Source organism: Vanessa cardui, chromosome 5 (assembly GCF_905220365.1).
Source record: "Vanessa cardui chromosome 5, ilVanCard2.1, whole genome shotgun sequence".
Lineage (NCBI taxonomy): Eukaryota > Metazoa > Arthropoda > Insecta > Lepidoptera > Nymphalidae > Vanessa > Vanessa cardui.
Window position 1 is genome coordinate 3,628,459 of NC_061127.1, and position 16,257 is coordinate 3,644,715.

Sequence of the window (16,257 nt, forward strand, 5' to 3'; positions counted from 1 at the left end):
TAACGTGTTACAAACGGAAACAATTAAAGAAATACAAGTCCTTATCATAATTCGGTTTCCAAGAAATTTAGATGACTCAAATGTTTTAATGTCGCAACGCAACCTCAAAACTCAATAGGTTTTGTATGTAAATATCCTCCATATTAGAGAACGGAACGAAAAGTGCGAAAACACTAGGGTAGCTACTATTGTTTTCGAATAAATAGAGCAAAGCTTTGTTGCTTTTTCTGTTAACGCCTTTGCATTTGACTAAAAGATAAAAGGGCTCATTTGTTTGCGTATGAAATGTTAATATCAAAACGGGAGACGCTGCTGGGCGAGCAGCCTGTAGGTAGCGTTACAATAAAGACGGGAATAATAAGCGAACGTGTCTCGGGAGCGAGGCGGGCGCAGCCAATAAGAAACTACCACTCACAGGGCTCGCGACCACTCAAGCGGAAATAATGTTTCAAATCAAGCGCTCTCATCAAGAGAATCTCATTATTTTTTTACTTTTACATACAATTTATTTGTTATGAATTGTATACCGGTTGCTTTGAAATATTGTATCTATGTATAAATATAGAAAATATATTCAACAACAACAGTATTTCTGTGTATATCTCACTTTTAGTTCATTATCTATAATGACTTGTGTGATGATAATGATCCAGATATCATCTATATATGGATCATTATCGTGTGTATGATAAATATTTAACTCGTATGATTTTTGGCTGCCTACCGTCCAGCTCGAAATTTGAATCTTTGAAAGAACAAATGTTATATATATAGCTCGTCAACCCTAGCTAGTAGCAGTTAGCATGCGCACCACGACAAGCAAGGTCGACGGCCGCGCATGCGCTGGCACACAGGGCGACGCACACGCCGCAGCATTAGGCTTAGGCTCGGCTCGATTAATTATTTTATTAATAGACTAGTGACACAATTTTTTATTTTCGTTTATATAAACCATTAAAAAAAAGCTTAATAAACATTACACTAGTTTGTTAAAAATATAGAGGGACAACATTTTTAATAATCGAAAAGAAAACTGAATTATTAATTCCATGTTTATGAAAGAATTTTTTTTTTAATCGATAATTACTACTAAGTACTCTATGTTGTCTATTAATTATAACAATGTTACTAAAAAAGTATCTAATACTTAGTTAATGATAAGTAAAATAACAAAATTAGTAATCATGAAAGTTAAACAACAATACTGCATTACTTTAATTGTCTTGGAATAGTAGCAGACAATTTTAAAAATAATTAATCAATAACAGAGAGCCAAGCAAAAATTAATGTTCCAATTTTAAAATTGGATTATTTATCTACTTAAATAAATATATATAGTGATTTTTCTACATACAAAGACAATTGCTATTTCAATATAGTACATGAGAGGAAACAAAATGTTTCACAATCTCTACAATACAATATCAACTAGTAACCAATGCAACAGACAAAATGTCTATTATGATCATTTGTTGGTTCAGATCAAATTCTATTAGACGCAATATACATTGACATTTAACAATAGTTGCTTATTATAAACAGAATTAATTTTAGGCTGTTTATTTTTGTGATATTTATGATCAATACTTTTATCTTTATCATAAAAGCAATCATTTGTTATAACTTTTATGAAAATAATGTTAATTTTTTCCTACTTTTTAAACATTTATCAGCAAGACTTATTAATGACTTCTCTGAAAAAAAAAGTAGATAAAAAAATTATGGTTGTTTTTTCCAATAAAATTTTGTCACTATAATTTTGCTCTTATGATTTCCGGTCTCTCAGTATAAGATAATTCTATTTAGTTAGTATTTATCATACAAGGATATGTGATAGGGTCAATTTAAGTATTCATTGTTCGTAATTTTATTAGTTGCTTTATTATAAACTTTATAGATGGTTTAAGTATTATCTACAAAACAGCCAAATGTATGAATACCTTATATTGTTATTAAAAGTTATATACAGACAAGTACAAGTTATTATGTTCTAGTAGCTATGACAATTGCATAAATATTTTCTAAATTTGAAATTATTTTATACTGGTATTTTTCAAAAACATTATGGTACACAACTGCTTTTGAAATGTAAAATAATGATCGAACTTAAGACTCATCAATATAAAATCTCATAATGTTGCCGTGGGAGCTATGTGTATTGTTTAATGAAACAGTTATTGATCAAATTGCACATCCATTGTGTGTTCATCTTGAGTGTATGTGTGTTATTTAGACGAGATTAAATATACTGGACAGCTTATAATACATGCAACAATTGCCACAAGTGATTTAATATTCAAATTCGGTGAACCTTATCAATATTTCACATAGCTTGCAAGTTATTGCTCTGGCCTACTAGTTTACCTTGTAACTTACTTTCTAGCTGCTATACAGAAATTGTTTTACCTAATCGAGTTTGTTATAAAATAATGTTATGGTTTCATTGTATGTGTATTATTATTTATTATTGTTACATATGTAACAGGAGCTTTCAACTGAATGATTTAAATATTTGTATTTCCAATTAAAATTAATTTAAAATGAGCTCACCTTCAGGGTACGCCTGTTTGTTAGCAATAAAGTCGATGATCATGTGTGTGGAGTTGTACAGATGTCCCATAGCTCGCATGTCGAATTCGAAATCAGCCATGTACGTTACATTGATCACCGGCTTCGAATAGTTCACGACCGACGACTGCATCTCCTTTAACGTGCCTTCCAGCAGGTTGTCAGTTATGTTATCCAGCCATGATTGACCTGTAGTCACGCCTCCACCCACCAGCACACAAAACACTACCACCTTCCACATCATGTCGCTGCCCTAGCGATCCTCACAGCAGCAACCACATTACTATCATTGCATTACGTACATATTAATGCACAACCTTTCAAATTGTAGGGTAAACTAACTGTTTGCAAAACAAACACACAAAGATACCCACTCACTAAACATAAATAAACACGATTGAGGTCGGATATGATCTAAAATAGAATGGACGTGTTTTAAAAACGTTTAAAAAATTCTTGTCACTTTATCTTAACATATTCTATTCTCGTTTTCTGTTAGAATTTACATGTTTTTTTAGTCTTTGTCATTTCACGAATATAGAGTTCGGTCGAACAAATCGACTCGGTCGATGCACAACGTTGAATGAAGAGTGCGAGACTGGAAATAATAATTGAATGTTTCTCTCTCCATAACTCATTCATTAAAATGTCAAGAACTCGATGAACTAACACTAGCTCCATCTCTGTTTCATTCGTTCATTCTGCGTTGTATTGCTAGTGGTGAAAATAGTAAATAATAATGAATATAACAATATTTGGGCAGTCTGGAACTAAAAGCTAATAAATTGAAAAAAAAATCATTGGTATTTAATATTAGTGTTAAACATTATTATCGTACCTTATCCATTTCAATTTATGTCACTCGTCATTAAAATAATGCAGAAAATTAAGTAACATTCGTTTAACGACCATTTTAGGAATAATTTAGAAAAAAACTTTAAATTTAACACTGAAATATTCGAATAAACATTGGAATAAGATTTCTAATTATTTCACTAATCTAGGGTTCGGGTTAGGGTTAAAGTCGACTGAATTATATTTACATCATCATCATTATCATTATTTACATAAATATATATGTACTTTAATTTTTTCACCTTTTTGTCGTCCATTGCTGAACGAACGCCTCCCACATAGAATGTTATCCATCCTGATCCTGGGCAGCCCGCATCCATTCCGTACCTTTTTCAAATCGTCACCCCACAACGTCAAAGGGCATGTTACACTACATTTGCTTGGTGTCTACTCTAACAGGTGTCTACTCCATGCAAATTCAAGATGCTTGAAGACATAACCAGCCCACTTCCATTTCTGCGAGGTAAATCAATGCACGATGTTTGTGACTTTAGTTTTTTAGTTAATTTGCCCGTTTCAGATTCTATCTGCCAAAGAAACATCAAAGCTTGATGCGTTCCATTGCTTACCATCCTCTAATTTGTCCTGATGATGTTTTAGCATCGTAAGTCACTTCAAGTAGGACAGAATTATTGAAGATACGAAGATTTTAACCGACTGTGTAAATTCCCGAATGCCGCCCAGCCCTAATATTTTCTTCTTTAAGCCTTCTTCTCTCAGTTGTGCCAGCTCAGTTGTAGTGTTGGGTGCTCCCGCAATGTATTTACTGCACTACTTCGAGTAAAGACTCATGATGGTTGATTATAAATTTGGCCTTTCCAATATTTATCGTGAAACGTTCTTGCCCTGATGTTGATTGAATCGCTCAGGCTATTTAACATATCTTCTAGATCCTACTGAGTCTGCGCCATGTTGGAATATTTATTATCATCGGCAAATCTCTCATGTATAGTTTTTTGACCATTTATATGTATGGCAGGTTTGTTTCAATCGAGCATATAAAAGATGACCAATGCTCTCTTAAAAAGTTACGGCAAGATTATAACCCTCTGTCTTACCCCGTGATGCAACTGATCTTATACTTTGACGGCCGGTTATGGTGTCGTACATTTCAATACCTGGACAATGGACATACCTATTATTATACTGATGGCGTGATTCGTAGTTCACAAACGCTAGACATTCAGGTTGATTTTTTTCTCCGTTTTTCTACTAAGTGTTTATGGTCTACGGTAGGTGCTGAAGCTGAAGTACGGTCACGTACGGTAATTACGGTACGGCGCTGAAAGTAATCATCGATTTTTTGCCAAGATGATTACACTCGAAAATAACTTATGAAACGTGAGAAATTGAGCAGTATTTTACTAACGTTTTTGAAAAATATAACCAACACTCCACTTTATGTCTTCGGTGTAATAAGTAGAGGATGGAATTAAAGTTATTAGAAAGCTACGAGCAACTTGGAAACATCCAAGTTGCTCGAAATTCCTAATCTCAAATGCATGTCGGAAGCTCGATATATGACAAAATTGTGTGTGAATCAACAGTAAATACTGTATTGTTTTAGTTTATTATACATTTAGCTGTATTATTATAGTTTTCAGGGTATTATAGGGGTATTAAGAAAAATGAAATATAATTTATTCTTATGATAAAACTACTGTATTTTATTAGTTTATTAACAAAATAATATCTTATATCTAAGTAAATTGTGTACCTACTTAAAACAAACAACAAAATCTATAAATTATTATAAAAATTGAGAGTATTTTACAAGAAGTGTGCGGAGCATAAATACCCATAATTAGATTACAAAGATTGAGTCTTTATTCATCGTAGTAGATATATAAAGGTAAGCAATTATTCTTTGGTTCGGTCATTCATATGAAGAGAAAACGTGTTACACCGAAAGGAAGATTCGTCTACAGTTTTGTACAAAGGATTAAAGATAGGTCACATACTGAATACTATCCCACATATAAAGTTCATTTATAACGAGCTTGTCGGTGGATCTTCATCGATAGCCTCATATAGAGGATTAATCAGACGTCCTCGTGCGATGGGTCATCTTTGAGCAGAAGCGCGGCGGCGTCTCCCTCAGCCGTGGCGGGCGCGGAGTCGTGTCGCAGCGCGTCGCGCAACGTGCGCTCCCGCAGCGCGCCCGCACGCAAACCCGGTACGCGTCGCAAAGAGCGCGCCGTCTCCTCGCTCGCGCGGAAGAACACAACCTGCCGACCCTCACCCTCTAACTCCTTTATCAGCCGCCCGAGCACCTGGGAATGAGGTTATTGTTTAGATATTAGATATTACCTAATTCTCGTTTCGATCACCGAGACCATGCAGAACATGATCAACGAGCGCGTGAACATCTTGAGTTAGAAGTGTAAAATAAATCGCCTTTGTATCACTGTACATGTCGACGAAGGTCATAATTAAAGTCAAATATTACTGAAAATTGAACAACTGACAAGGACTATATTTCTTGAAATACAATTAGATAATTTCAGTAACTCTGCACGCTTCCCGCGCTAGGTTCCATCCGCCCAATTTGAATGCCGTGCCCCAACGAGCAGCCACCAGTGTGACCAGTTGATAAAAAAAAAACAGTTACACGGTAAAGCTTCTTTAAATTTAGGATATTTATTAGAAAACCTTATATAGGTAGGTTACCTGCACGGCAGTGTAGTCAATGAGTGTGAGTGCGGAGCAGTCGACGAAAAGCTGGCGTTGCGAGTCTGTGTCGTCGACAGCGCTGCGCACGCGCGCCGCGAACCTCTCCGCGTTGATGTAGACGAGCGCGCGCCGCGGCCGCACCAGCAGCACACTTCCACCGACCGTCTTTGACATTACGTCAATGGGTAGGATTAGATATTTTATAGTGAACGTTATTAGCTAATTTATTTAAGCAACTCTTAACATTTTTAGAATTAAGAGTGTATGTGACACTAATGTAATGTACTCGTGTATGTCGTAGGTAACTTACTAACTGGCTTAATTAGCCATTTAACCCAAGGACTGAACGACACTCAACCAGTTCATTTTCCGTTTATAGCATAGAGTAACTTACTTAGATTCTTCTTTTTTTTTAAATAGTTGAAAAAAATCTCGACTCTACAACTCTATTCGGTCTTCATGGTCCGACATCTTACCTAAAATGCATCATGCACATTGGTAACAATGAATATTGCAAATGTAACCGTAAAATTAAGTTGTTTATCAACAATTTCGAAATCCAGTAGCCCGGCGCTACAGCATATCTATCACCTTTGCCTTTCGTATTATAAATAAATTAAATAAATATTAAATAATAAGCGCCGGCACGATTTGCCCGTGCTTTGTTAGCGCAGGCGGGTGCCAAATTTCATCCATCTATTTTCTTATTCTATTTTTAAATCTCAAATTTCTTAAGAAGCGTCGATTGTTACTATGAACTTATCATTAATCGATTAAATTTACCTTGTCGATGGCCATCAGCAGCGTCGGTCGACGCAGTAGGTCGGCCAGCAGTGCTGCCAGCGAGGCGAGCGCGCCGCAGAGCACGGCGGCTTCCACGCCCGCGCACACGCCGACGCCGCACGTGAGCGCCGCCACCAGTGCCTCGCGGCGACGCTCGCGCCACAGCCGCCGCGCCGTGCCAACGTCCACCTGACGAGTACCACGTTCACACAATAACTATCGTCAGCGACCAAATGAAAAGAATAAGAAGAAAAGAATATCTTATTGAAGTTATTATTGACTATCGAGAATTCCACGTAAGACATGGCAGTCTATAACAACAACAACAACAGCCTGTAAATTCCCACTGCAGGGCTATAGGCCTTTTCTCCCTTCGAGGAGAAGGTTTGGAACATATTCCACCACGCTGTTCCAATGCGGGTTGGTGGAATACACATGTGGCAGAATTTCTATGAAATTTGTCACATGCAGGTTTCCTCACGATTTTTTCCTTCACCGCTGAACACGAGATGAATTATAAAGACAAATTAAGCACATGAATCAGCGGTGCTTGCCTGGGTTTGAAATCTCAATCATCGGTTAAGATGCACGCGTTCTAACCACTGAGCCATCTCGACTCAATCGCAGTCTATAAATAAATAAGTTATTGCCATGTATTTACTTTTAGTGGATTATTTCGATACTTATGGGAATAGAAGTTTTTATATCGGTATATATTTTAAAACTTAGTAACTTCCAAATTTTAAAAGATTCATGAAAGAGTTAGTTCTAGTTAAACATTTATATTTATTAGTAAATAACAGAACTTACCATGAATATAACGGCGCATATGAGAACGGACGATAAACAAGCCTTCGGTATGAAGTAGAAGTACTTGGTGAGGTAATTGAGAGCCAGCAGTGTTATTATACCTGAAACAAAATGGTCGTCTTAATGTTATGATTGTGATCGTTCGATATAAACGTAATGCAAAGTGTTAGCATATTTATATTAAATAATTCGATTAAATTCGGTCTTACATTTTAAAATTGTCAACATTCAGTTTTGACTAAACTAATTTGTATTTTAAAATAACTCAAAACCGGATGTTGCTACAGTCGGTGGAGGGGCGTGTAACGTTAATACTAGGGGTAAGCCTATAAATTGGCATTCTTAGTTCCTACTTTAAGTTTTGGAATTGAAGGATCAAGCAATGAATCAATCTTGTATCGGTTTTGATTGTGAAACACAAGGATAAATTAACTATTGATTGTGAGTAAGGGTTTTGTTGTATTCCAACCAAAGGGACGCGGCAACAAACAAAATACTGTAACAGTTATCGGCTGATAATCCCATATCCCCGTACCTGAGTAGAGTCCGGCGGCGGGAGTGCGCACGCCGGACGAGTGCGACACGGCGGAGCGCGTGAAGGCGCCGCACGTGGGCATGGCCCGCACCAGCGCGCCCACGCAGTTGCACACGCCCAGCGTCAGCATCTCCTGCGCCGCGTCCACGCGACCGCCCGTGCCTGTGCCGAGCGATACACATTTGCACTGTTTTTTACTTTCATTATGTAACAAGGCGCACTGACAAATTGGACAGTTGACAATGATTGTTCACAGTCGCCCATTAAAATTGGCGATATATATTAACGCTTCCTCACATCACTGACGCACCACCTTTTTAGGAACTAAAATGTTATGTCCTTGTACTTGTAGCTACACTAGCTCACATACCCTATATACGTAGGATTTGTGACGAGTGGGCGGTATCTACTTATATGAGCTTGTACAAAGTCCTACTATTAAGTGCGCCATAATATGCGCTAAGCGATATGAACGATCAAAACATCACTTTGCTTTGATTGTCATCTACGCCAAATTTTATCTTTGTATGGGAATTAACTCACTGAAGGCCTTAGCGATGGCGATGTTTGCGAGCACCATGACGAAAGGCATCAGCAATAAACTCGAGCCGAGTTGCGTCGTCATCTCCAGGAATCCGAGAGTGCGGTTACCGACTACTGTGCTGAAAGGCGGTAAACCGAACTTGGGCAGTCCGGGCTCCACTTTACCTGAAAAAGATGCACAAAGTCCACTTGATAAAGTATTGTTAATGTGAAATTGCCTTAATTAAAAAAGGATTTTCAAGGTATTATAATATAAATAAAATTATTATGACTATACAGGAACGTACTATTGTTGGCCATAGTATTTAACTTTTATTAGACATGTTCAATTGAAGACGAAAACTTAAGAGTACAATAAAGAAATATGTGTGCCTCGAAACACTCGGCAGAAGTGATAACTTGAACTAATCCAAGTTGAACTATTTAAAATTGTATTCTTTTAACTTGAGAAAAGCTTAATCGCCAACGCGAAATTTCGCGCGAGGCGTGTACATTGCTATACGTTTGTTTCATTCGCACGACGACGGTTCGACGTTCGCACCGCGCGAAATTTCGCGTCGGCGAATTTCCCGTGGCCAGGCGGTAAGTTAAGAAACATACATCATACAAGTTCACCACAAAACTATATCTGTTTGGAAATTTGGTTTAATCGAAACACATCGGTTGCATGATAATCCGAAAGACAAACAGAAATAAACTGACACCTTTATCATTTTAATATGATTATGAAAAGAGTAAAATATTAAGTTTTACCTGATAGTTTAAACAGTGGCGTCTTGGCGTCGTAGGTGTAAAATGCGAAGGCGGAGGCAGTGAAAACAACCAGCGCATTGCGACCGATAGAAATAAACCAGAGGGTCTTTTTCAACTTGTACCGCTTCGGATTCAATGGTATATCCTTCAATTTCTGAAATTACGAAAAAACTAATATCATAAAATGTCCCTTGAAAAATATTTCTAAAATATCTAAATTGGGAGCCGAGTTAGCCCAGTGGTTAGAACGCGTGCGTCTTAACTGGTGATTGCAGGTTCAAACCCAGGCAAGCACCACTTGGTTTTTCATGTACTTAATTTGTGTCTGTAAGTCATCATCGTGCTCAGCGGTGAAGAAAAACATCGTGAGGTGTATCCACTAACACGCATTGGAGCAGTGTAGTGGAAGACACTGCAATTCTTCTCCTCAAACGAAGAGGACTTATTCCAGCAAGAAGAACTTTACACACTGTTGACGACCTAAGTTGTTAGTTATTTAATATGTTGTAAAAATTGTTGTCATTGTTAAAAATAAATTTAAATGCCAACCCTTAGCAGCAACAGCGAGGTACAGCACACTAAAGCAAGTGCGCAGTCAGACCCACGCACGTCGCGCCAGTGCATCGCAATCTGCCACAGATTCTCCGCCGGAGATTCTGCCACGAAACTTAGGCCCAAAAGCCCCTTGAGTTGCGCAACCACGATGATTATAGCCGTAGCGGATGTGAAACCGCTCGTCACCGACGGTGAGATCAGATCAACCAGAAAATCTGCGCGTGAAGTGGTAACCAATTCAATAACAAGTTAATCAATAAGTAACGTCACATGAAAGCAGTCACAAGTTATTTATTATACATTTATGCTTCTATACTAATATTATAAATGTAAACGTAACTCTCTCTGTCTGTATGTCGCTCTTTCACGATCTAACCAATGAACCGAATTTGATGAAAAGTGCGAAGCAAACTTGAAGTCTAAGAAAGGACATGGGCTTATTATTTGCCTAACATAATTATGATAAACAACCTCTAAAACGCGAGTAAAGCCGCGACAACGTGTAGTATATATAAAAATATTGCAATAAAATTAAATGTAAATATGTCACGTTATGTTTATTGCTGCGAGGTCGCTGTCATTTTTAATTAAGAAGTCAAATATTAAGTTTCGCAAATATTTAGAAAATATTTTGTAATACGGAGATAGCTAGCTTATCATTTATTTGGTAACTGTCTGCTATAATAGATAATAGATTCGCGGTTGTATTTACAACTCGCCGCAGCCTTAAATAAAAACGAAACTACAAAATGTTTATATTTTGGAAACCACGCTAAGTATTCTGATTTAGGATACTATGTCCCTTGTGCCTGAAATTACTCTGACTTACTAGAATACTGCAAATACGTAAATGCATTAGGGGTTTATAAATTAAGCACAGTAAAAGGCAAGGTTTTGTTCCATTCGCCCTTCATTTTATAAGTTACTAAAGTCATTATAATGCTAACTATAGTATACACCACAATCTTTACTGGGAACGACATTATACACTTTACCTTTTTAGAAAAACGACATTATAAAATCGACTGTACAATTAATCTCATGAAAGTGATAAGATACAGTTGTAGATGTAACGAATTGAGACTTAAGACAAATGAGTTACAGTTTCATTTTTATGTATATCTAATTATCGCCCCGACTTCGCACGAGTTACTTAAGCTATTTAATATTTTTAACTTTTTTATATATACTTTATTGTTACTTTTTTCCGACATGTTTAATTATATACTTAAACTTTTCTTATGAATCCTGCTGTCTATTTGATGGGAACTGCATAAAATCCGTTCAGTAGTTTTAGAGTTTATCGCGAACATGCAGACAGACAGACGCGGCCTGGGGACTTTGTTCTATAATATGAAGAAAAGAATAATGTTATGTATCATTTACCTAAACGCAGAAGGCCCATAACAAGTACGATGCAGCCGGAGAGAAAGGTAAGAAGCACCACGAAGTCGATGGGGAGGTCTCGGCACGCCTGCAACGTGAGCAAGGCCATGAGGCTCGTCGGCCCGATTGACACTTCCTTCACAGTACCCAGCAACACATATAGCATCGTACCTGCAATGATCATAGTCATTTTAACGCGACTGGAACAAAAGGGCTAGTTTCAAAACAAATTGTACAAGTTCATTGACTTTCATGTATAAGTACAATTAGATATACTGTTCGAAAATAAATTTGTGTCATCAGCGATGAAAAAGTATAGAAAGCAGAAGAGGTTAGATTGGTTCAGACTTACTAAACAAAAATGTCCGAATACAATACGAATGCAAATAGACTGCTTTCAATAACTGTCAGCTCCTCTAAGTCACTCGCATTCAACTCATTTTTAGTTTAATTGATCGTAGCTCAAACCAGCAGTAGTAGTAAAAGTAGTAGAGTCGAGATGGTCCAGTGGTTAGAATGCGTGCATCTTAACCGATGATTGCGGGTTCAAATCCAGGCAAGAACCGCTGATTTATGTGTTTAATTTGTCTTTATAATTCATCTCGTACTCAGCGGTGAAGGAAAATATAGTGAGGAAACCTGCATGTGACAAATTTCATAGAAATTCTGCTACATGTGTATTCCACCAACCCGCATTGGAACAGCGTGGTGGAATATGTTCCATACCTTCTCCTCAAAAAGGGAGAGGAGGCCTTTAGCCCAGCAGTGGGAATTTACAGGCTGTTGCTGTTATTGCTGTTGATCATAGCTTAATGCGCAGAATCTCAGTATCAGACAATGCTTCTAGTAGTAGGTATACATATAAGTCAATGTATGACTTCCATAACTTTGCAATTTTGATGTATATATAACCTTGGCTACAATTACATACTTATAACAACTATTTTTACATGTACCCAAATGAACCCATATATTTGCAAAGTAATTTACGTGTATGTGTATGTATGGTATGTAACCTACCTACCTTCTTTATAAATATCAGATGTGTATTCCAAAACCACTATGAAGTTATTGAAAATTGCGCTTATGTGTGTAGATGACATTCATTTTCAATTTAAACATGTATTAGAAAAAGCATTCCTGAGAGTACTAATCCCTGACACCATCGCGATGGTTTCAATTTAATTTAAATTAGTATACTTGCATTGACATTAAGTCTACGTTACCCTACTTTGGAGATCTGATTAAGGACTAAGAAATAAGTTCGTAAGTCGAGCGTAAGATCCGTTCAATTTAATTCCAACAAAAATTCAATGATTTTTTATTTGACTTCAGTCATAATGAGTATTGGTAACCTATAAAACCTATATGTAACCTACATCGTGTGATTTATAGAATCGAGGTTAGTGTCATTTTTTGGGACTAAATCCATTCGAATCCCATCTGTGAAAACTACTTCCAGAAGTCTGTTTAAATAGGATTTTTCTCAATTTGCAAAAAATATATACAACAGTTCTATCTAGTCATACTAGTTGCGCTAAAAATACTAAGCAGGCTTTTAAACCAATTGCTGTTTAATATTTGGTCCAATTTAACAACTTAACGCTAATACAGTCGAAAAAAAATATTATAGTACTACGACTTAGGAAGGCTAACAACCGAAACCCATAAATTTGTAGCTTTCACATGAAGATTAAATAAATGGACATTTAAAAAAAAGTCCTGTTTTGTTCACTATTTTATAAAGCGTTTAAATACTCGAAGTTCGGTTACGATGTTCTTTAATTAGTAAATTAATATTTTAAACTATTGCAACATTTTATCTTTCGTATTAATGATTATGAGTTGGTTTAACAATTCGTATACGCATTGCACATTAGCAATGTCGAGCAAATAAAAATAAATTTAAGTATGTTAATTGTACTGTTCTATAATTATTAGATCTGTGGCATAATTTAAACAAATTTTCTGTGATACTGTCAAACATACTTATGACAGAGGACGAGATTTAGACATAGACAATTTTACTACTTTTTCTAATGTGATATAGTCCTAACAAGAATGTCATGCGAAACATTGAATTCATTAACATTAATATGATTTTAATTACCATCTAAATTTTCCTTGTTGCATATTAATATAAGTCCAATAGTACATCACTTAGATTAGGACTTTTCGTTAGTTATAAAAAGCTTTGCAAACATCTCAATATCCATTGACATTATTAAACCAATGATTACGATAACATTATTACGTTTAAAGGTAGTTTCACGATATGCCATCTTTAATCAAGTAGGATGTCTCTTGAGCAAATAATGCTTGATTGTTGATAACAAACATTGACATTTCATAAATATCACAAAACGCTTTAGTTACGTTCTGACAATATTGCAATACAGAAAAACAGATATCAGACTCACAATTCTAAATCACAAAATTCTTTTTTCAAATATACATCTTGATACGAATCGTCATGTTAAGGTCGCTTTAACCGTGTCTCATTTACACATATCAATAAATCTTGCATTTTGGAAGTATACCCATATATTTTTCCATATATTTTTTTTCTAATTTTCTTCTTCATGACACAGTAACGTACTCACCTACGAATGCGGAATAGAGGCCGTATTGCACAGGCAAATTAGCCAGCGAGGCGTAGGCGATGCTCTGCGGCACGAGCGTGAGGCCCAGCGTGACGCCGGCCACCGCGTCCGCCGCCGCGCTCGTGCGGTCGTACGCGCGCGCCCAGCGCAGCGCGGGCAAGCGGCGCCGCAACCAAGACGAGAAACCGCCGCCGCCAGCCGACACGCTCAGAGGTACAGTCTCTATCTCCTCCATTCTACACTCTACGGGACTTCACACTACCCTATCGTAGTGTAGTTAAATAACCCAGTAGTGCGGAAAAGTAAAACTTAAGTGCGAAATAACGCGAAATTGTTTTTGAATATAACTGGTACGAGCGGCAGTCGGTCGCGAGTGCGTACGCGCGCCGAGCGAATTGCAGCAGGACTACCGATACTCTGCTAATTCATTATCTCTATGGCGTCAGAAACCTGTCCGAAGTTGTCGGGTAAACATCTTATAACAAATACGATAGTGATAAAATTGTTACACTTTGTGCTGCGGCCGTCCTGCCGGCGCGCGCTCACGACCTTTAGTCCTCGTCTATAAATACGTGACGACTTCTTGTGTGTTGTGGGATGATAAGCTCCACTTCTTTCCTATCAGTGTTGCAAGTCGACGCAGCCACCAACAAGCAGCTTATTTACATGGATGTCGACGTTCCAAACACATCACATAATATACTAATGGACTGGACTGTTTTGTCATTTTGTTAAAATTGAATATAAATATTGATAAATAACGAATTAATTATTGAGCAATATTGATTACCTTAGTTCTAATCCGATACCCTAATATGATAAATACTCTAAAGTTGACAGAATTACCAAGAACATCATCATATTATAGTAATGCGTTTTAAAAATAACCGTAAGTACTAAGGGAAATCTTTTCAAAATTTCTTAAGACTAATTTCGAAAAATATTCCCTGGCTATTTGGGTATGCCCAGGGAACTTCAAATCGTTGGACTGTCTACTTACTAAAAAAGAAAAAACCCCACTACTATATAAATTTCGAGCAAAGTATTTCTAAATCTATAATCAAAAGCATTCACGCGGCATTTGTATACAAAGTTAATTTTATTCATCAATAAATATTTATATAATAAAGCAATTTAAATTAGGCGTCCGTCGAAACTTGATATTCAAACTAGTGAAATTGGACTATATTTTGCACATCTCTGGTCACTTTATTATATATATTTTTATTATATATTATGTACCATACGAATACCATTGCATTTTAAAAATTTATAAAAAAATTATTTATTTTGGAAGTTCCAGAATTTAAATTAAAACAATAATAACAAAATACTTCAAATAGTGACGTATTAAACCGTATTTAAAAGAAAGAAAAAAAAAGAAGAGGCAATGGTGTGAAATAACGCTTTTTTTAAGAAACGACTTCTTCCAGTTCAATTTACCGTAAGCCGCATAAAAGATCATCGTTCCAATAACAAAAAATAAGAAAAAACAATATAATCTTTAAGGTTACGTATAAATGTAACACATAGGTACTCTTGTTTCTGGAGAACAAGAGCTGCATTGTGGAGATGAGATTCTGTACATCTTTAATAAAAATATGTAATTCGTATATTATGTGTGCCCTAGATTAGTATTTAAGCATCTTAAAATTTTCTTTTATTTTTGGGATTTTCAAATAAAGTATAATTTTATAAGTATGGAAAATAAAGGACAGTCGTGAAAAAAAAAACAAACTGTGCTTTTTAAAACCGTAAATTTATTAAATTACAACCAATAAATTATATAATACGTTGTAAAACCATATCACGTGTAAATGCACAGTCGCGATGTAACAACAACCCCCCACCCCCACTCCATTAAATTAACAACGAATACATCGTTCATTCGATATTCGAATATTTTAAACCATTTTTTTTTTATAATTTATAAGCTCAGGTACTTACTATTAGACTTCGATATAACATAAACGATAACAATTGAAATAAATGAATGAAACCGGTGTTTCGAATTACATTTACAAAACAGTGCTCTCTATACGAAGCCACGTACGAGGTGCGCGTGCGCAGCTATGCTGACTACTAGACAAACTAGAAGCGCCAATAGAATCGGAGTTCGATTAACTAAAATAAATTTACTGACAATAATTAATAATAAAAATTATACAAACAAAACGAAACCGCTGCTGCTGC

General features: G+C 36.3%; 2 protein-coding genes across 9 annotated transcripts in view; both read right to left on the minus strand.

Annotated features, from left to right (window-relative positions):
* The window catches only part of LOC124529934 (prominin-like protein), a 51,476-nt gene extending 48,292 nt beyond the window's left edge, over positions 1-3,184 (minus strand). For all 8 annotated transcript variants that reach the window (XM_047103883.1, XM_047103881.1, XM_047103878.1 and 5 more), the window contains exon 1: positions 2,551-3,184. In XM_047103883.1, the coding sequence (XP_046959839.1) occupies positions 2,551-2,812 (262 nt within the window). In that variant the 5' untranslated portion in view covers positions 2,813-3,184. The remainder of the gene's footprint in view (positions 1-2,550) is intronic.
* A 2,158-nt stretch (positions 3,185-5,342) lies between these two features.
* LOC124529790 (sodium-independent sulfate anion transporter-like) lies at positions 5,343-14,591 on the minus strand. The gene is made up of 10 exons (XM_047103702.1): positions 14,065-14,591; positions 11,462-11,632; positions 10,070-10,290; positions 9,521-9,674; positions 8,768-8,932; positions 8,225-8,386; positions 7,690-7,790; positions 6,880-7,068; positions 6,094-6,261; positions 5,343-5,696 (listed from the first exon to the last, which is right to left on the minus strand). The coding sequence occupies exons 1-10, from the start codon at positions 14,297-14,299 to the stop codon at positions 5,466-5,468; spliced, it is 1,797 nt and encodes a 598-aa protein (XP_046959658.1). The 5' UTR covers positions 14,300-14,591; the 3' UTR covers positions 5,343-5,465.
* Between the last annotated feature and the right edge of the window lie 1,666 nt (positions 14,592-16,257).

Excerpts from the sequence above, each read along its gene's own strand:
- LOC124529790 (XM_047103702.1), bottom strand. The coding sequence starts at position 14,299 with ATGGAGGAGATAGAGACTGTACCTCTGAGCGTGTCGGCTGGCGGCGGC. Across the intron at positions 11,633-14,064 it reads CCTCTATTCCGCATTCGTAG|GTACGATGCTATATGTGTTG; the intron begins GTGAGTACGTTA and ends TGATCATTGCAG. Across the intron at positions 5,697-6,093 it reads TTGACTACACTGCCGTGCAG|GTGCTCGGGCGGCTGATAAA; the intron begins GTAACCTACCTA and ends CCTCATTCCCAG.